At 34.2% G+C, this 23,786-nt stretch overlaps 1 protein-coding gene across 1 annotated transcript in view; it reads left to right on the forward strand.

The window, feature by feature from the left end:
• The window catches only part of LOC101891671 (protein snakeskin), a 39,782-nt gene extending 16,274 nt beyond the window's left edge, over positions 1 to 23,508 (forward strand). Inside the window, exons 2-4 of the mRNA XM_059129391.1 lie at positions 21,529 to 21,646; positions 21,737 to 21,956; positions 23,042 to 23,508. Of these exons, the coding sequence (XP_058985374.1) occupies positions 21,529 to 21,646; positions 21,737 to 21,956; positions 23,042 to 23,105 (402 nt within the window). The 3' untranslated portion in view covers positions 23,106 to 23,508. The remainder of the gene's footprint in view (positions 1 to 21,528; positions 21,647 to 21,736; positions 21,957 to 23,041) is intronic.
• Positions 23,509 to 23,786: the final 278 nt, after the last annotated feature.

Genomic DNA, 23,786 nt, shown 5'->3' on the forward strand with positions numbered 1-23,786 from the left:
AATTTCGATTTGTATTGTACCTAAACTCGTCAAAATACCGAATATAGGGAGGTACTGATATATGGGGGCTATACGAAGACGTGGACCTGCACAGACAATTTTCTGTCACAGACTGTAGTTTCCATTACGAACTTTAAATACGTAATTTGAAACTACTCTGGTGAATAATGTTGCTAAAATCATCAAAATATCGAATATCGGGAGGTACCGTTATTTGGGGGCTATACCAAAACGTGGTCCTACGTAGCCCAAAAGTCCTGTAGTCATAGTATGCCTTTGAGTAAAATTATACCAATCTAGTTCAATTTGTTCGGAAGCTAGAGTGGTTTCTACGGAGGGACAAACGGACGGACATCGCTAAATCGACATAGTATTTTATGCTGATCATGAATATATATATATATATATACTTTGTGGGTTCTGACATGAGTGTTTCGAGGAGTTACAAACGGAATGACAAAATTAATATACCCTCCTTACTATGGTGGAGGGTATGGAAATCAACCCGACAAGGGTCTGTGAATTTTTTCTAAAGAGAGAAAATCCCCCGAGAAAAATTCCTCAAATAAGGCTCTGTGATTTTTTTCTGTGTAGTTTTTGTAACGGAAAAATATCTGACAACAAGGGTCTGGGATTTTTTTCTGTCGGAAAAAGAATCAACCAGACAAGAGTCAGTGAATTTTTTTTCTATAGAAAAAATCCCCAGCCAAGGATCTGTAATAGTTTTGTTTTCTCATGGAAATAAATAGCGACAAGGTCAATAAATTGATACGCACTTGAAATATATATTTTTTTTAATTTGTATTGGGTCACACCTCAAAATTGTTGCCTCCACAAGGTCCGCATAGTTGGCAAACAATTGCAAACTGTGACACAAATAAATAATTTCAAATACACATTTCAAATATGACGGGATGTCTGATTGGCACGGAGACCAACAGACATAGGAGACAATTACAGAGACACATACATACTTGATGTTGTATAGACATATTTATTTATATATATTGATTGATTGATTAACTGTGTAATTCAATCATTATCAACATCATTATCATCATCATCATCGGTGACATTATAATAATTTTGTTAGATAAATTAGACTATGGGGTGGAAAAGCCAAGCTGTTAGGAAAAGTGGAAATGGCAATATTGATATAATGGTGTGACAGCATGTCACACCGAATTGTGTACTGGCCACACACCTCCACTCATAATGATATGGCTGTGAGGTTAATAATAATATGGAAGGCAGGTCCAGTTGTTTTTTCCTATTCCTACTGACACACACTTATCCATTTCTCAATAAATATTTGTCATTCCATCAAACGAAACTAAACGATGACATTAAATATTCATAGAATTGGCTGTTTGGTTGGTTGGCTGATAAGGAAGATAAGCCGAACAACGAATCAAATTATAATTAGAAGTGAATAACTTTATGATGTCAGCTAATTTATTTATTTGAATTTGTTTCGGTAGGCTCTTATCTGCAAATGCAAAGCACTCGTTCGTCTTTCGCAAAATAATGCAAAATAAAAAAAAATTTGATGTTTTTTTCTATAGGAAAAAATTTGCAGATCCTAGGCTGGTGGTTTTTTCTGCAGAAAAAATTAACAGACCGTAGGTTGGTGCTTTATTCTATAGAAAAAAAAAAAACAATTTTTTCAATTAAAAAAAATCACAGAACCTAGGCTGGATTAATATTTTTGTATAGAAACAAGTAAAAAAGCTATAAGTTCTGCCGGGCCGAGCTTCGAATATCCTACGCCATTTGGAACGAATTTGGCATTTTTTTTTCAAAAAAATTAAATCCCTTAAAAATTCTGTTAAAATGTTAAAAATACCTAATGTAGCCTTTATATTAGGGTCTATACGACGACGTGGACCTGCATAGGCAACTTTTGTGATAAGCCATTACAATATTCAAGTACGAAATTTAAAAACAAAATCGGTTAATAATGCAGCTAAAATCATCAAAAAAAATCGGGATATGGGGGCCATACGAAGACGTGGATCTGCACAAAATTTTTTCTGTCTTAGGCTGTACTATCTATTACGAACTTCAAACACCAAATTTGAAACGATTCCGATAAATAATGTCGCTAAAATCAAAAAAATACCGAATATAGGGAGGTACTGACATATGAGGCCTATACGAAGACGTGGACCTGCACAGACAATTTTCTGTCTTAGGCTGAAGTATCCATTACGAACTTCAAACACAAACTTTGAAACGATTCCGATAAATAATGTCGCTAAAATCATCAAAATACCAAATATCGGGAGGTACCGTCATATGGGGGCACTACGAAGACGTGGACCTGCATAGACAATTTTCTGTCATAGGCTGTAGTTCCCATTACGAACTCTAAATACATAATTTGAAATTTTTCCGGTGAGTAATGTAGCTAAAATCATCAAAGTGCCGAATATCGGGAGGTACCGTTGTTACATAAGGGCTATATGATGACGTGGACCTGCACCGACAATTTTCTGTCTTGGGCTGTAATATCCCTTACGAACATCAAATACCAAATTTGAAACAATTCCGGCGAACAATGTCTCTAAAATCATCAAAATACCCAACATCGGGAGGTACTGTTATATGGGGGGCTATATGAAGACATGGACATTTAAACACTAAATTTGAAACAATTCCGGTTAATGATGTCGCTAATATCATCAAAATACCGAATATCAGGAGGTACCGTTATATGGGGGCTATACGAAGACGGGGACCTGCAAAGACAATTTTCTGTCTTAGGCTGTAGTACCCATTACGAACTTCAAATACCAAATTTGAAACAATTCCGGTGAATAATGTCGCTAAAATCATCAAAATATCGAATATAGGGAGGTACCGTCATATGGAGGCTATACGAAGACGTGGACCTGCACAAACAACTTTCTGTCTTAGGCTGTAGTATTCATTGCAAACTTCAAATACCAAATTTGAAATAATTCCGGTGAATAATGTCGCTAAATTCATCAAAATACTGAATATCGAGGGTTATCGTTATATGGGGGCTATACGAAGGCGTGGACCTACATGATCCATTTTCAATACCATAAGTGCTTTACATCTGAGTAAAATTTTATCAACCTACTTCATTTCGTTTGGAAGCTAGAGTGATTTCCACAGACGGAGGGACTTCGCTAATTCGGCATAGAATTTTATGCTGATCAAGAATATATATACTTGGTGAGGTCTAAAATGTATACTTCGAGGCGTTACAAACGAAATGACACACTTAATATACCCTCCATACAATGGTGGAGGGTAAAAAAGTGGAATTAAGAAGTATTAAAGAAGCTAAGTTTAGATTAAAAAATATCTGATCACCTTCGTTTTTGAGGTGGTATAGGCGAAAAAAAAAAACGGAAAAAAATCCTCAGACAAGGGTATTTTTATGATTTTAGCGACATTATTCACCGGAATAGTTTCAAATATGATATTGAGATCACTTCAGGGTTAGGAAGCCCCGTAGTTTTCCTTGTGTTAGCCGTAACTGTGGCAAGGTTATTTCTATGGTTTGCTTGTTTTATTATTTCTATAAAAAAAAGAAGAATTCAAACCACGGTAGCTATAAAATGGTGTCCCACGTTGGGCGCCATTTTTTTATCAACCGAAAAATTCGAAAGTGGCAAGAACCACCACCCCATTTGGACGAGCTATAGTCGCTCAAGAACATAAACTCTTTGTTTTTACACCCTCCAGCATAGTATGGAGGGTATATTAAGTTTGTCATTCCGTTTGTAACATCTCGAAATATATATACATAAAATTCTATGTCGATTTAGCTATGTCCGTCCATCTATCCGTCTGTGGAAATCACTCTAGCTTCGGAACGAAATGAAGTAGGTTGATAAAATTTTACTTAAATGTGTATTATGTCTGCAGGACTTTTGGTATTGAAAATGGGTCATGTAGGTCCACGTTTTCATATAGCCCCCATATAACGGTATCTCCTGATATTCGGTACTTTGATGATTTTAGCGACATTATTCCCTGGACTTGTTTTAGAAAAAAATTATAGAAAATTGTCTATGCAGCCCATGTCTTCGTATATTCGTATGGAGGGTATTCAAAGATTGGCCCGGCCGAACTTACTTTACTTGTTTTGGGTTATTTTTTCTCTCGAAAAATTTTCACAGTCTCCAGGCTCTTAAATAAGCAATTTCGAAACTCTTCTTTGCTGTTAGTTTTTCTTTCTCATTTTTACCCTTTGATTTATGTTTTGTTTTCTCTCTCTCTTTTATGTGAGCCATAAATAAAGCGCCCGCTAAGCTCTTAAACATAGACTGTTGTAGGGAATTATTTCCAAAGAATATAAGTTGCTATCTTAAGAACTGACAATTATGAATAGATAGACAAGTAAAAAAAATAATACTTTAATGTCAGCAAGTGTCAGAAGTTAAATTATGAGTTAAATTTTAGCTGAAATGCGATAGAACAACAAGGAAGGCATTTGAGAATTAGTTTGGCAAAAACAAATATATGAAAATGAAAACAAAAACATATTGAAATAATAAAAAATTGAAAACAAAAATGTGATGATTGTAAAAATATAAATTTTGCATTTCTAACAAATTTTAAATTAAATTAAAAAAAAAACTTGAACTTTTTTCTTTTTTTGTTTTTTATTATTTTTTTGGTTTTCTTTAAATTTTATTTTATTATGGTAAAAAAACAACTCAGATAGGGTTTGGTGACTTTTTTATTTTTTTATTAAATTTTTCTTTTTTAAAATTATTAAATTAAATATTTTTTTAATTTTCTTTTTTATTTTAATTTGGCTTGAGTTCAGTAGAATAAAAAAACATTTAATTATATTTAATTAATTTAATTTTTATTTTCAATATTTCGATCGGCATCGACGATTATCAGGGATTGAAATTTATTATATTCCCGAAAACAATTATATCTCCACATCACCTTACAGAGATTTTCAGACTCAGTCGAAATATTGGAAATAAAAATTTAAAAATATAATTAAATGTTTTTTTATTCTACTGACCTCAAGCCAAATTAAAATAAGAAAGGAAATAAAAAAATATATATTTAATTATGCCATCCATAATCTTAAAAACTTTTCATCAATAACGCATTTCGCCTGGAATCTGAGTCATTATCTCCGATCTGTGACTAGAATCAGGAGATAAAAAATATGGCTAAGTTTCATTGCAATCGCAATCACTCCACACCTGAGGAAATGATTGCAATTTATTTATTATCTTCTGAGAAGATAAAGTTTAACACGTAATGGCTTAATGGAATTATGTGTTTAGTTAAGTGGACCTTGAATCCAGCTGGAATGGGCAACCAAGCAATGAAAATATTTTTTTTCCAGTGAAAATATTTTGAGATTTTTATGAAATAAGAGAAATTTTGTCCACGAAAAAATAGCGTTTCTTTAAAGAACTAAATTTTTTGCCAGGGAAACAAATCGCAAACCACAAAACAAAACGGGTTTTCAAAAAAAAAAAAAAAAAATAAATAAATAAATAAATAAATAAAAAATTAAAAAATCCACGGCGTTTTTTTCTTTGATAACATATGTTTCAGAAACCTTTGAATATTTCTCAGCTTGAAAAAAATATTTAGAAATCCACAATCAAAGCTCTTGGTCCTCGGAAAAATTTACTTAAAAATCCACGATTATGGCTAATGGAAAAAAAAATATATAAAAAATCCTGGATTATGGCTTTATTCGTCCTTGAAAAAATATACTAAAACCGTAATAATTTACGTCCTGGAAACCAAATATTAAAACCGTAACAATTTACAAAAATTGGGCTCTATTAAGGGCTCAGTTAACTTCAAAAAAAATTGTCAGTTATGACTCTCATGGTCCTTGAAAAATATATTAAAAAAGTTGAATTTTTTACTGTGTCCTGTATTACGGTACGGTGAGATAAAAATAGCTGCAACAAAGTCAAACGCCATAATTTTTTTCAAATTTTATTGAATGAAAGCAAAAAATTTCGGAAATAGCATCAAATTTTAGAATAACTTTAGATTTATTCGAATTGATCATTTTTGGCAGGAATTAAACCGTTACAATGAAACCGTTACATGCTGCCCGAATGTTGCTCTGCGGTATGGTGGCCGATTCCAGGCGAAGCGCTTGCTTGAGGTGATCGACACTTTGGAATTTTTTATACCCTCCACCTTGGAAAGGAGGGTATATTAACTTTGTCATTCCGTTTGTAACATCCCTAAATATTCGTTTTAGACCCCATAAAGTATATATATTCATAATCAGCATAAAATTCTAAGTCGATTTAACGATGTCCGTCTGTCTGTCTGTCTGTCCGTCTGTCTGTCTGTTGAAATCACGATACAGCCCACATTATTTGACGTAGAGCTCCAAAATTTAGCAGAGCTATTTGCATTGTGTCTAGGATGGTTGGTATTGAAAATGAGATATATCGGTCCACGTTCTGGTATAGTCCCCATATAACGGTACCTCCCGATATTCGGTATTTTGATGATTTATGCCACATTTTTTCACGGATTTGTCTTAAAATTGGTATTTGTTGGTCATAGCGGGTCCCTGAGCGTGTGGCAAAACATTGCATGTATAGGTCCACGTTGTGGTATAGCCCCCATATAAAGGTACCTCCCGATATTTAGTATTTTAGTTTTTTTACCACATTTTTTCACGGATTTGTCTGAAAATCGGTATTTGTTGGTCATAATGGGTTCCAGCTCCGGTGGCGAAACATTGTAATTATAGGTCCACGTTTTGGTATAGCCCCCATATAACGGTACCTCCACATAATCGGCATTTTAATGGTTTTTGCCACATTTCTTCTAATGTTTCTTTTACCCTAAGGTGGAGGGTATTAAAAGTTTGGCCGGCCGAACTTAATGTTTTTTTTACTTGTTTTTATTTAATATGCATTTTTATTTCAATTTTTTATTTATTTTATTTTAATATTTGAATGAGACATTAAGATTGTTTTTGCCGTATTTTAATTTTAATTAACATTAAAAATCTCCATTTAATGACTAATTTTTACAAAAACTAACCACAATTGTGCTTTACTTCGCATGAAAAAATATAAAAAAAACATTCCAAGAATTCCAAATATGACGATATTTTTTAAACAATAGCATTTAGTCAAATAGATATAGATATTTCAATGTCCAAATATGTCAAGTTAATTATTAATTGATTTGAAAAAATAAAATAGCAACAAAACCTCCTGAGAATATCATTTGTTCCAGTTACTTCGAATGGGTTGTGGAAAACTACAAAGTGCAGATACACTTGAGATTGATAAGATTTTTTTTTTTGCAAAATAAAAAAAAATAATGTTGGAGCAGAATGATTTATAAATAAATTTCATAATTTATTTTTAAAAATCGCATAAAATGGGGGTGGGTGGACAGAACAAAAATTATTTTAATTTTTTTGCAGAGAAATATGGACTTTAGTTACTCGTCATTTTTTGGGTATAATACACACGCGTTACTTCGGGTTTATTTTATTTAAAAAAAAAAATTAAATTACTAACCACTTAATAACAACAATTTTTTGATTGATCTATGTATTATCTTCATTCGGAATTCGTATTTTTTATTAAGTACTAAACTTAATCTCAAGTGCCCCTGCTAATCTAGGTTAGAATATGAGTGATGTCAGATAATTGATATTTTAAATCTATATTTAATATTAATTTTAAAGTGGATTATTTTCAAACAGCAGACTTTCGGGCGACTGAAAATGTGGGAAAATTATTTAAAATTTATAGAACAGTGTTGACAGTGTTTGTTCGGGATACCATAGTATTTTGTTGTTGCACAATGGTCAGGTTTAATCCCTTTAGTTTAGTTCCTTTTGATGATCTGCATAGATTCACATTCTGAGTCGATTTATTCATGTCCGTCCGTCCGTCTGTCCATGTATTTTTGTAAACAAAGTACAGTTCGCATTTATTGCCCTATCCAGATGAAATTTTCCACAAATCATTTGTTTGGCCCAAGGACGAACCCTATTGAAATTAGATAATCGGTCAAAATTTAGATATAGCTCTCATATATATCTTCGTCCGATTTGCCTTTTATTGTTCACCAAACGTGTAATATCAGCCCGAATAGTGTGGAATTTTGCATATACAACCAAATTAGGCCTGGAAATAAGTATGCCAAATTTGATCGAAATCGGTTCAGATATAGCTATAGCTCCCATATATATAGTGTAATTTCCTGATATTTTGCTGGAAAACCACAAGTGGCTATGGTTAGAGCACTCCAGCATTTAAATGTGAATAAATCTTTTGTGCCTCGTACCATCCCTCGTTACCGTGATACTGGTAGTGTAGCCCGACATCAAGGAAGTGGGAGAGAACGGAGGAAAACAGCAACATCAGCAGAAATGGTTTGAAAAGTAAAGAAGCGACTTGATCGAAACCCGCGTCGCAATGGCCGAAAAATGGCTCATGAGCTGAACTTATCGCAATAATCCATTCGGCAAATATTGGAAAATGAGCTCGGATAAAGCCATTGAAATTCCAAAAAAGTGCAAGAACTTACACCGCAACAGAAAGAAAATAGATTCAAAAGTATTAAAGAGTTGCTTCGCTTGGTCGAAAGTTGTGAACTGCCGAATTTGGTTTTTCTCCGATGAGAGAACATTCGTTGTCCAGCAGTTTGTAAACAAACAAAATAATCGTGTTTACTTGCCAATGGGGTCAGCTGAAAATGTGCACTTTCGGTTGGCCACCAGAACAGAGTATCGAGTGCCGTCATGACAATGGTGTGTGCAGTCATAACAGCCAATGGTCGCTCTCCGCTCGTATAAATTGACCGATATTTACTATCGAATATTATCGCGAGGTCAGCTGAAAATGTGCACCTTCGGTTGACCACCAGAACTCAAGCCTCAAGCCGGCCATGGTGATGGTGTGGGCCGCCATAACAGCCGATGGTCGTTCTCCGCTCGTATTAATCGACCGTGGCATCAAAATCAATGGCGAATATTATTGCGAAAATATTCGGGAGGGTGTATTAAAGCCTTGGGCACGCAAACATTTTGGCCGCAGACCTTGGACCCTGGATTCCCACAGGACTCAGCACCATCGCTCTCAGCACGCACCATCCAAGAATGGTTACCAAATGAGGTTCCTCGCTTTATTTCCAGCGCTCGATGGCCACCAAAATCTTTGGATACCAATCCGTTGGATTATTGTGTTTGGAGTATTTTGGAAATCATGGTAGGCACTAAAAAATACCAAAGTGTCGATCATCTCAAGCAAGCGCTTCGCCGGGAAAAGGTCAAAATACCGCAGAGCAACATTAGGGCAGCGTGTGACGGTTTCATTCATTGGCCGTTTGAAGGCCATAATTCGTGCCAAAACTGACCAATTCGAACAAATCTAAACTAATTCTAAAATTTTAAGCTATTTCCGATTTTTTTTGCTTTAATTAAAAAAAAAAAAATGAAAAAAAAAATGTAAAAATTATGGCGTTTGACTTTGTTGCAGTTTTTTTTCACTCAAAAATCTCTTTTTTTCATAACGAAAAAAAACCATTTCCATTTTTCCAAATTCCGAAAAGTAAAACATTAAAAATGATATCAATTTCACAAAAAAAAAAAAAAAAAAAATTAAATAAATAAATAAATAAAATCATTAAGAAATACCAAAGAGGGAACAACAAAATTCTAATCCATCGGAACGTTATGTGTTCGGCATATTTATTTACATTCGAATTATTATTTTTAAGTCATTACGTTGTCGTGTGATTGAATTAATTTTGTGGTTTTGTTTTGCTTTGGTTTTCAATGGCTGTGCTGACGTTCGTGGAATTCAAACAGAGAACCCAGAGAACGTGCGTTGAGTTAAGAATTTATCAAATTGGAATTCAATACTGTTTGATTTTATTTTTTTTTAGTATTTTTTTTTATTTCCAAATATGAGTCATTGCAAAGCATTTTCAAGGAAATATCGGGCAAGAAGCCAAGTGCATTTTTGGAGGAAGCTATTGAAGGCAAAATTAATGAGGTTCGGTATGGAATTTGGTTGGGTGAAAAAAAAAAACAATAATTTGCGAGTGGTTATATAAATAGCAAATTATCGGAAATTCAGATAAAAAAGCCATAGCTAAGTCATTTTTTTTTTCGAAAAAAAAAAAATTTCGTAAAATATTGAAAACTTCATTTTAAAGTTCATCAATTGGGCTGGATATTACTTGGTATGCAGATATAAAAGTCCAAAGGAGTTTCACGATCCCATGTTAAACTACTACTTTGGAGGATTTAAGATAAAGCCTTGCATTTTCATAGAGACCTGTGGATCGTAATTGACTGACTGACTTAACGATTCATCAACGCCCAGACAAAACGGCTGAATCTAAAATGTTGACATTTTTGGTGAAGTGAGTTCCTAGGGTGCAGATAAGGCTGGGTTTTTGGAAATTCGCACCAGAGAGGCACGAAAAGTATTAAAAGGAACTAAATATGGTGACCTTTGTATTGTAGGAAGCAGAATAGCTAGAATTCTTAAATTTGGAATAAAGGTCGCGGATGGAGTGTATGACGGATATATCAAAGGATTTTTGGAAATTCACACCATAAGTGTACGAAAAGTACTAAAATGTACTACATTTAGTACCATTTCGTATCATGTGAACGGCTAGAACTAAATACATGCAATTTGAAATACGAATCAAGGTTAAGGAGTAGAGTAGATGTAAGGAGGAAGTTTTGGAAATGTGTACTCACGAACATGAAAAGTACTAAACGGTACTAAATGTAGTATATTTGAATTTGGAGGAATGGATGGAGCTGGAATCCTGAAATTTGAGATTAACATTACGCACGGATTGTAGGATTGGGATATGGAGGGAGTTTTCGAAATTTATACTTATGGACACAAAATCTGACATAGGCTGTAGTATCCATTACGAACTTTAAATACCAAATTTGTAACATTTCCGGTGATTATTGTCGCTTAAATCACCAAAATACCGAAAATAGGGAGGCACCGTTATATGGGGGGTATTTGAAGACGTGGACAAGCACAGACAATTTTCTCTCATAGGCTGTACTACCCATTACGAACTTCAAATACCAAATTTGTAATATTTTTGGTGAATAATGTCGCTTAAATCACAAAAATACCGAATATCGGGAGGTACCGTTATATGGGGGCTATACGAAGACGTGGACCTGCACAGATAATTTTCTGACATAGGCTATAGTACCAATTACGAACTTCAAATACCAAATTTGAAACATTTTCGGTGAATAATGTCGCTTAAATCACCAAAATACCGAATACCAGGAGGTACCCTTATATGGGGGCTATAAGAAGACGTGGACCTGTAAGGGCAATTTTCTGTCATAGGCTGTAGTATCCATTTCGAACTTCAAATACCAAATTTGAAACAATTCCGGTAAATAATGTCGCTTATCAATCTACTTCAATTCGTTCGGAATAGAGTGATTTCCACAGACGGACAGATGGACGGAATTTTATGCTGATCAAGAATATATAAAATGTGTATTTCGAGGTGTTACAAACGGAATGACAAATTTAATTTAACCTCCATACTATGGTGGAGGGTATACAAAAAATTGTCACCTGGTCACCCTGGAAACAATTTGAATTTTGAGTAAATCTAAATTTATGATTATTTTTTTAAATCACTTGATGACCCTGATTGTGAGTGTGGAAAAAATCTCTCTCAGTGAAGGCTCACGTGCCTACTCTGGCCTAGCCCTGGTTTAGAGTAATTTCCAAAAGAGTCTTACACTTTCTCTTTATACCCTACACCACATAGTGGTAAGGGTATTATGTCTTTGTGCATTTGTTTGTAACATGGAGAAGGAAACGAGATAGACCCATAGTTACTTTTGAGAACCTTCATAGAATCACTTTCTGAGTCGATTTATGCATGTCAGTCCGTCTGTCCGTCCGTCCGTCTGTCCATGTATTCTTGTGAACAAAATGCAGGTCGCATTTATTATCCGATTGAGATGAAATTTCGCAAACAACATTTGTTTGGCCCAAGGACGAACCCTATTGAAATTGGTGAGAATCGGATCAAATTTAGATATAGCTCCCATATATATCTTCATCCGATTTCGGGTTAAATGTGCACCAAATGTCCACTATCAGTTCAAATTACCTGAATTTTGGCACACCCAACCGACTTCGGCCTAGAAGCAAGTATATCAAATTTGGAAAATCGGTTCAGATATAGCTATAGCTCCCATATATATCTTTCATCCGATTTGATCTTCAAGTCCCTCACATTCCTACTATACACTCCACAACCGTGATATTTGGTACCAGGTATTAGATGGAGCACAGAAATAGCTGTTTTAAATTTTATCGAAATCGGTTCAGATTTGGATATAGCTCCCATATATATCTTCATCCGATTTCGGGTGAATTGTGCACCAAATGGCCGATATAAGTCCAAATGGACTGAATTTTAGTACATCGGACCAAATTCAGCCTAGAAGCAAGTATATCAAATTTGGAGAAAATCGGTTCAGATATAGCTATAGCTCCCATATATATCTTTCATCCGATTTGATCTTTAAGTCCCTCACATTCCTACTATGCACTCCACAACCGTGATATTTGGTACCAGGTATTAGATGGAGCACAGAAATAGCTGTTTTAAATTTTATCGAAATCGGTTCAGATTTGGATATAGCTCCCATATATATCTTTATCCGATTTCGGGTTAATTGACCACCAAATGGCCAATATCAACCCAAATGGCCCGAATTTTGGCACATGTGACCGAGATTAGCCTTAAAGCAAATACAACAAATTTGGAGAAAATCGGTTCAGATATAGCTATAGCTCCCATATATATCTTTCATCCGATTTGATCTTTAAGTCCCTCACATTCCTACTATGCACTCCACAACCGTAATATTTGGTACCAGATATCAGATACAGCCCAGAAATAGCTGTTTGTAATTTTATCGAAATCGGTTCAGATTTGGATATAGCTCCCATATATATCTTCATCCGATTTCGGGTTAATTGTGCACCAAATGGCCCATATAAGTCCAAATGGACTGAATTTTAGTACATCGGACCAAATTCAGCCTAGAAGCAAGTATATCAAATTCAGTGAAAATCGGTTCAGATATAGATATAGCAACCATATATATGTTTCATCCGATTTAGTGTTTTAGTCCCTTACATTCGTAATATTCACTCCACAACCGTGATATTTGGTACCAGGTATTAGATGGAGCACAGGAATAGCTGTTTTAAATTTTATCGAAATCGGTTCAGATTTGGATATAGCTCCCATATATATCTTCATCCGATTTCGGGTGATTGACCACCAAATGGCCGTAATAGCATCAATTTTGGCAAATCCGACCGAAAACAGCTTAGAAGCAAGTACACCAATTTTAGTAAAAATCGGTTCAGATATAGCTATAGCTCCCATATATATCTTTCATCCGATTTGGTCTTTAAGTCCCTCACATTCGTAATATGCACTCCACAGGAATGGTATTTGGTACCAGATATCAGATAAAGCCCAAAATTAGTTGATTTTAATTTTATTAAAATCTGTTCCGATTTGGATATGCCTCCCATATATATCTTCATCCGATTTTGTATTAATTGGTCAAATGGTCAATATCAGCCCAAATCACCTGAATTTTCGTACATAAGACCGAATTCAGTCTAGAAGCTAATACGTCAAATTTGGAGAAACCCGGTTCAGAGATAGCTATAGTTCGTAAAATGCACGATAGAATTAGATAGATTTTGATTTTGTACCAAATATCTCATAGAGCTCTGAAATGCCCTGTATAAACCTTTTTACGAGAGCTCTACTAAATATGCATAGTGGTGTAGGGTATCATATAGTCGGCCCCGCCCGACTTTTGAGCTTTCCTTACTGGTTTTAATCAGGGGTGCTCAAAACCGTGTTCTAGAACATGAAGAGAAAAAAGAGATAATTTAAGAGAAAATTAAAATTCTGTTTTTCTTTATATTTTACTGTTCTATTTAATTGTTTTTAAACACGAATGTTTGCCAAAATAGTTTATAAAGCAAATGGATAAAAAATATTTGTATAAATAATGACTTAACACTGTTTTGTTCTTGATTTAAATAAGCAAAGAGAAATTTGACTGAAAACAGATATTTCTTCTTGAGCACCCCTGTTTTAATTCAATTTCCTCATTTCCACGTTGCTATTCTCTTGAGTGTTATTTAAAAACAATCTACATTTTTTTCCTATTAACCAGTGCTGTCAATGTTTTTCTATTTTCGCGTTTTTTTATTTATTGTGAACTTTAGAAATCCTAGGCTAGGATTCCTAGATTCCTATGGTGGAGGGTATACAAAAAAATTGTCAACCTGGAAAAATTTTGAATTTTGAGTAAATCTAAATTTATGAATTTTTAAATCACTTGTTTTCAGTTGTTAAGCCTTAAAAAATCGATTATATTTTAATGGAAAATTGTTGCTGGCAAATAGGCTTATCATAGCAAAACTCTGAAAATGCCATCATATTTTCCTCATGTAACGGAATGCATGACACACTTTGCATGTATTCCATTTTTTATGTTTGATTAAATTGTTGTTGTTATTTTTATTTTTTTTTATACTTCGAGAAGAATTCTTCGAATTACTCTTATCAGAATCGGAGAGTGTGTGTGTGTGTAGATGTGCATGCAAAATAAAATTTTCAGTCATCTTTGGGTCAGTAAATAAATTAAAAATAAATTCAATACAAAAATCTACGTACACCAAGGCTGGAAGGGGGGGGGTGGATATGGTCAATGAGTAATGCGCATGGGAACTGGAGCTCAGGCGTTACTCATTCCTTGCAACTGAGACAAATTAGTTATTTTGCTTTGTAATTTTTTTTCAATAAATAGCCCATTATTTTCAATCTACTGGCAATGGCAGAAAGTAGTTTGTTTACATTATGTTTCAACGGAACTCCGAAAAACTTGCTCGAAGTTGTAGAAAGAGTAAAACTCAGTCGATTGCGGGCAGAAGCGCTCCTGGAAGCAGAAAAAAAATATCGACCAAACTCGATTTTTTCAAATCGATCGAATAGGAGTGATCATATTTTCCTCGTTTTTGAGTGGGAGAAAACTTCGTTCCAAATCGAGCAGATTCTACTCATGTCGAGCACTCTCTTAGTTTTTGTCATGCCGTTGTTGTATTTCTATGGGTGTGTGTATGTTTTCCCACTCTTTGAGCAATCCTGCCCGCGAGTAACTTTCGCTCTCGTGTGAAAATGAGCAAATTTGTGCTCTGCATTTCAAGGGGTACTCGATTCATGGGAAAGGTATCTGTTTTTCTAAGGTTGATTAAAGCTGCACAATGCAATTATTATACCCTACACCACATAGTGGTAATGGTATTGTGTCTTTGTGCATTTGTTTGTAACATGGAGAAGGAAGCGAGATAGACCCATAGTTACTTTCGAGGATCTCCATAGAATCACTTTCTGAGTTGATTTATGCATGTCAGTCCGTCTGTCCATTTATTCTTGTAAACAAAATGCAGGTCGCATTTATTATCCGATTGAGATGAAATTTTCCAAACAACATTTGTTTGGCCCAAGGACGAACCCTATTGAAATTGGAGATAATCGGTCAAAATTTAGATGTAGCTCCCATATATATTTTCGTCCGATTTGCCTTTTATTGTACACCAAACGTGTAATATCAGCCCGAATAGTATGGAATTTCGCACATACAACCAAATTGGGCCTGAAAATAAGTATGCCAAAATTGATCGAAATCGGTTCAGATATAGCTATAGCTCCCATACATATTGCTCATCCGATTTGTTATTTTTGGTCCTCCACAGCCGTAATATGCACTCTGCGACAACAATATTTGGGGAAATATATCAAATACAGCTCAGAAATACATTTGCTAAATTTTATCGAGATCGGTTCAGATTTGCATATAGCTCCCATATATATAACTTCGTCCGATTTACCTTTGATTGTGCACCAAACGTCTAATATTTGTCCAAATGGGATGAAATTTGGCACTTACGACCGAATTGAGTCTAGAAGCTAGTATGTCAAATTTGGTGAAGATCGGTTCAGATATAGCTATAGCTCCCATATATATTGCTCATCCGATTTGTTATTTTTGTCCTCCGCAGCCGTAATATGCACTCTGTAACAACAATATTTGGAGAAATATATCATCATATACAGCTCAGAAATATCTTTGCCAAATTTTATTGAGGTCGGTTCCGATTTGGATATAGCTCTCATTTATATTTTTATCCGATTTCAAATTAATTGTGCACCAAATGGGCAATACAAGTCGGAATTTAAAAGATACAAATGCTTCGGCATATTTAGTCCTTTGAACTTTAAATAATAATTATAATCATAGGGTGTATGAGTTAATTCTCCCATAAAAATTTTTAATTGTTATGCGGAGCTTGCTACTAAATAAGCAAAGTGGTGTGGGTATCATAAAGTCGGACCCGCCCGGCTTTAAGACTTTCTTTACTGGTTAACATTAACTTTGGGGAATAATACAAAAATCACAATTCTGCTGCTGTTTCTTAGCAACACTTTGCAACCCATTCAGTAGTCACGCTTGATACACTGACTTATATAAATTGACAAAAAGAAGGCACAGAAAGCAAAAAACTGCAACATTTTGACTAATTCCCCAAAAGACTCAAAAACCCCAAGAACTTGAATACATTTTCAACGATTTTGTTTTCAAATTGAAGTGTCTGAGTCTTAGGGGAATTATGGAAACTAAACCACTAAAATCACTCTTCGACAATCAGACGATAAAAGTAAGTTATTGTTGCTGAAGGGCTGGGTATGTTTGCCTCTCCGTCGGTTGGTCATTCATTCAATTCACATAGGAAAGCAGACAGACAAACAGCCACACTGAGGGTATTGACTGCACAGGGGAAAACAGCAAATTTCTTCAAATGACACTTGAATCTTATCGCTGAATAGTTTGACTAGAATCTGAGCTGGGTGGTTGGGGGGAGGGGGCTGTACAATATTTGCAGATACTTAAAATCCATTGGTGAAATACCCCTCGACCATAGCGTTGAACTTCATTGACAAAAGGCATGTGGTCAGATAATTGATGTGTAAACATAACGTCTGAGTGGTCGACGCGAAGAGAGGGAGAGAGAGAGAGTGGAAGGGAGAAAGATGTCTTTAGGATTGATATTGAATTTCGAATTATTTGGAAATTTATCAGCTGTTTTTATGAAGAGGAAAACTATAGTATATTATATACATATAATCCTTCCCTAGCTAGGGAAGGACCTTTAGGAGATCTTTTTACAGAAAATCTCTAAAATGTCATCTCTTCAGAGAAAACCAGCTAAGAGATGGTCTATTGAAATTCTTTAATCAACAATGGAACTTTAAAGTGTTTAATTTCCTTTAAGGATCTGTAAAGTACAATCTTATTTATTAGAGGCCTTGTGAGATATCTTTGCAGAAAAGATTTCTTGAAGGTTTTATGAGTGGTTTATGTCGGCTCCCTTTTGAAAAAGGCTGGACAGAGAGTTGCACATTTATATTCTCCCAATTTCTTTATTCTCTGATTACATTGTTTTTAAATGGCCCTGATTGTGAGTGTAGAGAAAATTACTCTCAGTGAAGTGTCTACTCTTCTCTAGCCCTGGTTTAAATTCATTTCAAAAAGAGTGCTACTCTTTCTCTTTTTAATACAGTTTTCCTCATATTCTTTCAGTGCATGTCCCCCTATGAAATGTTGCTTTTCTCTTGAGTATCCTTTATAAACAAACTATATTTTTTCCTATTAACCAGTGCTGTCAATGTTATTCTTTTTTCGCGTTTTTTTCCTTCTTGTGAATTTTAGAAGTCCTAGGTTAGGTTTCCTAGCCTTCTTCAGAGTTTTTTCTTGGACTTTGGATTATGTTCTCTCTCAATGTTCTTTCGAGTTTCTACTTCTTTTGCTCAAAACTTTTTGTGTGTGTTCTGAAAATGTGAAAACTTTATTCTGACTTTTCTCCAGTATCTCGTCCATGTAAGTCTCCAATTTTTTTTGAATGAAAATTCATCCTGGATTCCTTGATAATAATTTGGAATATTTCCCACCCCACCCAGATGTTTACCACAATTTCCATTGTTTTGATCGAATGTGTGACGGATCTTAGCTATAGCAGTCAGTCCATGCTGGTGTGTGGAACCTTGAGTGGTTACTTGATATTGGGAACCTGTTTGGTTATTGGTAATTATTTTTCTTCGGCAATAATATTTTGGAGAATGGTTGTTATTTCAAACCTCTTTTTAGGTTTCCTCCTTGAAGCTGTGTTCGATAAACGTGTTGCGATTTTGCTAAATTTTGCTGCCATAATATTATTTGTGGCCTCTGGGGCAGTTATTATTGAACAATGGGTTCCAAGTTATTCGCGGACCGAGGATAGAAATTATTTATTTATTGCCGGCTCCATAGCCATTGTGAATGGTGCCGTATTTTTAATTGATATATTTTGTATATTGAAATATCATTGAAATGTGTGTGAAATGGATTTTTTTTTTGGAAATTTATAATCGAAATAAAATTTGAGAATTATGAAAAAAAAAATATTTGAACAATTTATGGAAACTCTAATAAAATCTATGAAAAAAGTTCAGGATTAAGGATTTGCTGGTCCTTGAAACACTGTGCCGCACAAAAAATAATTACGAGGAAAAATCCAGAAGATTATAAAATTAGAGTTAATAAAAGAGAAGACACGCGAATCGGCGTTTTGAAAGTTTACATCACAAGGTTAACAAAATAGACGGGGCAAGTTCTCCCCTCTTCCACACTTTTGGAAACTTTCGGATTAAGATACCTCGGAATCCGTGCATTTTAGGTATTTAGGGTCTTTGCCAATAATGCAGGTGAAATTACGGCGAATATTTGGGTTGAAAATTTTAATTTTAATCGCGCCAAGAAAGGGGTCTTTTTTTGTCCATTTTTGAAAATATGGTTTAAAACTCCCCTTAAACGGGATCGTAGGATCGAATCCCTTCATTTTAATTATATAGTATCTTCGGCAATATTGCAGATAAAATTACGGCGAATATTTGGGTCGAAAATTTTAACCCTCAAGCGAGTCAACAAAGGGGTCTTTTCTGTCCATTTTTTAAAATATGGGTCAAAACTCCCCTTAAACATGATCGTAGCAAAACAAAATATTCTAGTAAATTATTTGTCATAAAATTTTACTATAGGTCCTAGAAGACGTCAATAGTCTTACCTAAACGCCACAAATTCATATATATTAAAGAGCAATTTAGGGTTAAAGCCGTACTTTGTGTGAGTTTGTGCAAAAATCTCCAGCAAAGCATAATTTTAGAAACATGATGTCAAAGAAAAAAATGTTTCCCGCCAAATTTTACTATAAGTCACCAAAGAAAAGAAATCTCTATACCCACTGCATATCAAAAAAAATTAAAAGTCCAAAATAAAATCTCGAAAATATTTGCTAATTTTTAATCAATTTTTTCCCGGACTTTTTCTGAGTTGACGTCTGAAAATAACATAAATTTTCATTTTAGGCAGAAGATGTCAAATGAAGAAATCTTTTACACAAAATTTCACTATAAATCTCATGAACAATCATATATCTAGGTATAATAGTTTTTAAGAAAATTATATTCCAAATTTATACATTACCCTCGAAAAGTATTTGTTTGCGTTTTTTACTGCTTATTTAACACTATTTTCAACGTATGTCGAAATCTCCCTCAATACTTCGTTTTTTGGGGAATGTGTCAAAGGAAGAAATATTTAAGATCAAATTTCAATACAAGTTACTTAAGAAAATAAATCTCTGTTTCCATTATTTATCAAGAAAATATTGGCATTTATGTTCACAAAAAAAAAAAAAAAAAAACGGAAAATATTTCCTAATTTTTTGGAAAATATTTTCTTTGGACTTTTTTCGAGTCGACGTATGAAAATAACATAAATTTTCATTTTAGGCGGAAAATGTCAAAAAAAGAAATATTTTAGAGAAAATTTCACTATAAATCTCAATAGGAGAGACAGAACAGTTCAGCTGGGACCAACTCTAAGTACCCTCTACCATTCCGAACGAATTTGGAAATTTAAAAAAAAAATTAAATCTGTTAAAAAATTTTGTTAAAATCTTAAAAATATCGAATATAGCCGTTATATTGTGGTCTCTACGACGTGAACCTATATAGGGCTTGTTTATCATAAGCCATTACCATATTCAAATTCGAAACTTGAAATAAACGGTGAATTATGTTGCTAAAATCATCAAAATATCGTATATAGGGAGGTACCATTATATCGGAGCTGTGCGAAGACCTGGACCTGCATAGACAAATTTCTGTCACAGGCTGTAGAGTCCATTACGAACTTCAAATGCGATATCTCAAACAATTTCGGTTTGTATTGCACATAAACTTGTCAAAATACCGAATATAGGGAGGCACTGATATATGGGGCCTATACAAAGACCTGGACCTGCAAAGACAATTTTCTATCTTAGGCTGTAGTATCTATTACGAACTTCAAATACCAAATTTGAAACACTTCCGGTGAATAATGTCGCTAAAATCATCAAAATATCGAATATAGGGAGGTACTGATATATGAGGCCTATACGAAAACCTGGACCTGCATAGACAATTTTCTGTCACAGACTGTAGTTCTCATAACGAACTCTAAATACGTAATTTGAAACAATTCTGGTAAATAATGACGCTAAAATGATCGAAATATCGAATATCGGGAGGAACCGTTATATGGGGGCTATACGAAGACGTAGACCTGCACAGACAATTTTCTGTCTTAGGCTGTAGTATCCATTACGAACTTCAAATACCAAATTTGAAACAATTCCGGTGAATATGCCGCTAAAATCATGAAAATACCGAATATCGGGAGGTGGGGGCTATATTAAAACGTAGACCTACATGGCCCATTTTCAATACCAAACGTCCTGCAGACATAACATACATTTGAGCAAAATTTTATCAATCTACTTCAATTCGTTCGGAGGCTAGAGTGATTTTCACAGACGGACAGGCGGACAGACGGACGGACATTGCTGAATCGACTTAGAATTTTATGCTGATCAGAAATATATATACTTTGTGGGGTCTAAAATGTATATTTCGAGGTGTTACAAACGGAATGACAAACTTAATATACCCTCCATACTATGGTGGAGGGTATAAATAAACACCGAAAATATTTCCTAATATTTTGAGAATTTTTTCTTTGTTTTTTTTTTTACGTAAAATTTCATTTTAAGCGGAAAGTGTCAAAAGAAGAAATATTCTAGACAAAATTTTACTATAAATCGCAAGAGGTTCTTAAAAAAATTATGTTTAAAAATTATGTTTTAAAAATCTGTTGGTCTTTGAAAAATAAATTAAAAAAATCTACAATTAATAAGGACTAGGGGTCCTTTAAATATAAGAAAAAAATGATATAACGTCTTTGAAAATCTAATAATTCCCCCTTTTTAATGCAATTAAAATAATAACTCTCTTTTCCTTTCTCTCTTTCTCTTCCAGGTCATTGCCGTCGTTTGCATTGTTCTCTGGGAGACAAGCGGCAATTTCTCCAGCAATGCCTTGATTGTTTGCGGTACCATGGGCGGTTATGCCGTTATCTGTGCCGTCATTTTGATTGGTAAGATATTTCAAAATTTAAAAATTTCCAATTTTTTTTTAAATAATATTTAAATTCCCTCTCTCCCTCTCTTTTTTTATTCTCTTAAAGGCCATGTCATCAACTCTGTGGTTGAGAAACGTTTGAACGGCCTTTTCTCCATCATTGGCTGTGTTCTGTTCGTCATCTCGGGCGCCTTGATCATTGATCAATGGCACGATAGATCCGATCTGTTGTTCAAGGAAAGCAAACGCAATGCCTTGGCTGCCGGTTCTCTGATGATCATCAATGGGGCTGTCTTCCTGATGGACACCATTTCCATTTTCAGAACGTAAATTGTGTTTTTTTTGCTTTTAAGTCTTTTATTTCTTCCATCCTTCGTTTGAGTTTCATGTGTCGTTCAATGTCTCAAAATGGTGATGAGAAGCAAAAAAAAAAAAAAAAAAAAAACAAGAACAACAAAAAATTGAATTCTCATATAATATCAGTGTTATATATATAAAGATTAATAATATTTGTATACAATAGTTCTAAGTTGCATTTTATTGAAAAAAAAAACGCCAAAAATAGAAAAGAAATAGAAAAATCAAATTCAGTCTCAAAGCATTCCCCACCTTTCAAAACCCCCCTTTAGGGGTGCCAAAAAAAGAACAAAATTAAAAAAAAAATAATTGGAAATATTTTTTTTTTCAAAAATAGTAATGCATTTAATATCGTCACAGATTTCAAAAAGGGATACAGCAAAACATGGTTAGAAGGAATAGCAGGAAATCAAAATATATTTTTTGCATCCATGGGCCTTCTTGGTCTTGAGATATAACCTGAACCTCAAATTTGTCCCTTTTAACCATGTTTGCCTCTTGACTTCTTAGAAATGCATTTATTCCCAAAAAAACTTTGTATTTAAATCATTTTTATATGCTTTCATTTTTTACATATGTACGTGTATTTGTATGTATTTGTCACCTAAATTATCAATAAAGTTTAATATATATTTTTTTTTTGATATATAACGAAAAAAAAAATCCATGTATTTATGAAACATTTGTAAATTTGTTTGCTGGGTTATTGGTTTCTGCTATATGTGTGGTTGTTTTGCAATATATCTAAATATTTCTATTGTATATAGCCTTCATGTGTGTGTCCGGTATGCCAACATTTCATAGAGTTTAAGGTCTGAAGCCAAGGAAAAAAAAATCCAAACCTAAGGGGACTGGGTCCGAAACATCATCCAAAAACCATGTGTCCCGAGAATCAACATTTTGATGATCAAAACCAAAAAAGAAAAATATATTGTAACTGTGTTTGTATATCCCCGTTATGTGTATTTGTGTGTTTGTATATTTTTGTTGTAAAATTAAAAAAAAAAATAAATATAAATCAAATAAATTTCCCTCTCCCCCTTCCCCCAAATAGCCGTGTCGAAATTCCCGTCATTCGAGAGGTCAACAAAAATAAATTGGAAATAAACCGTTTCTAAGAGAGAAGTTCTACGACTGTTGGAATTAAAATTTAAATTAGATATTATTTCAAGATCAGGGTCAAACCCATCCCCCTTCCCCTGCCTAGAAGTTGTACAGAGTTGGAGTTTATTTTATGGATTTCAAATCGCTGGAGTCTCAATGGAATGGAAACCTTTCCCGCAGCCTAAGTTCATATCCCAGGTCCTCAGAAAGAAAGTGCCGACCCCACCCCCCCACCTCTGAGCCCACCCTTTTATATTTTAAGCCCCTTTTGTTAGATTTCCCCCTCCCCCCTGAGCCCACCCTTTATTGTTTTAAGCCCCTTTTGTTAGATCTTCATTTGTGTTCTTGTTTTCATTTATAAGTCTGACTGACATCCCCTCACCCAAGTGCCACATCGTGTTAGACCCCCCCCCCCCCCGCCCCCTAAAAAAGAAGTATTAAATTAAAATTAAGTATTATTTTGTTGTGATATTTTATTTCTCTTAGTTCTAATTTTATTATAATTTATGTATTTTAGTAAATGAATGAATAAATGAAAGCTGGTCTTAATTAAAAAAAAAAATATTTTATTACATTTTTAAAAGTGAAAATATTGAAAATAAATATCCATTAAAAATTAAAGAAGTAAAAAAAGAAGGTATGTTCGGCTGGGTCGACATTTTAATACCCTCCACCATTTGGAAGAAACTTGAACA

The sequence above is a fragment of the Musca domestica genome, unplaced genomic scaffold, assembly GCF_030504385.1.
Source record: "Musca domestica strain aabys unplaced genomic scaffold, Musca_domestica.polishedcontigs.V.1.1 60, whole genome shotgun sequence".
Taxonomy (NCBI): Eukaryota; Metazoa; Arthropoda; class Insecta; order Diptera; family Muscidae; genus Musca; species Musca domestica.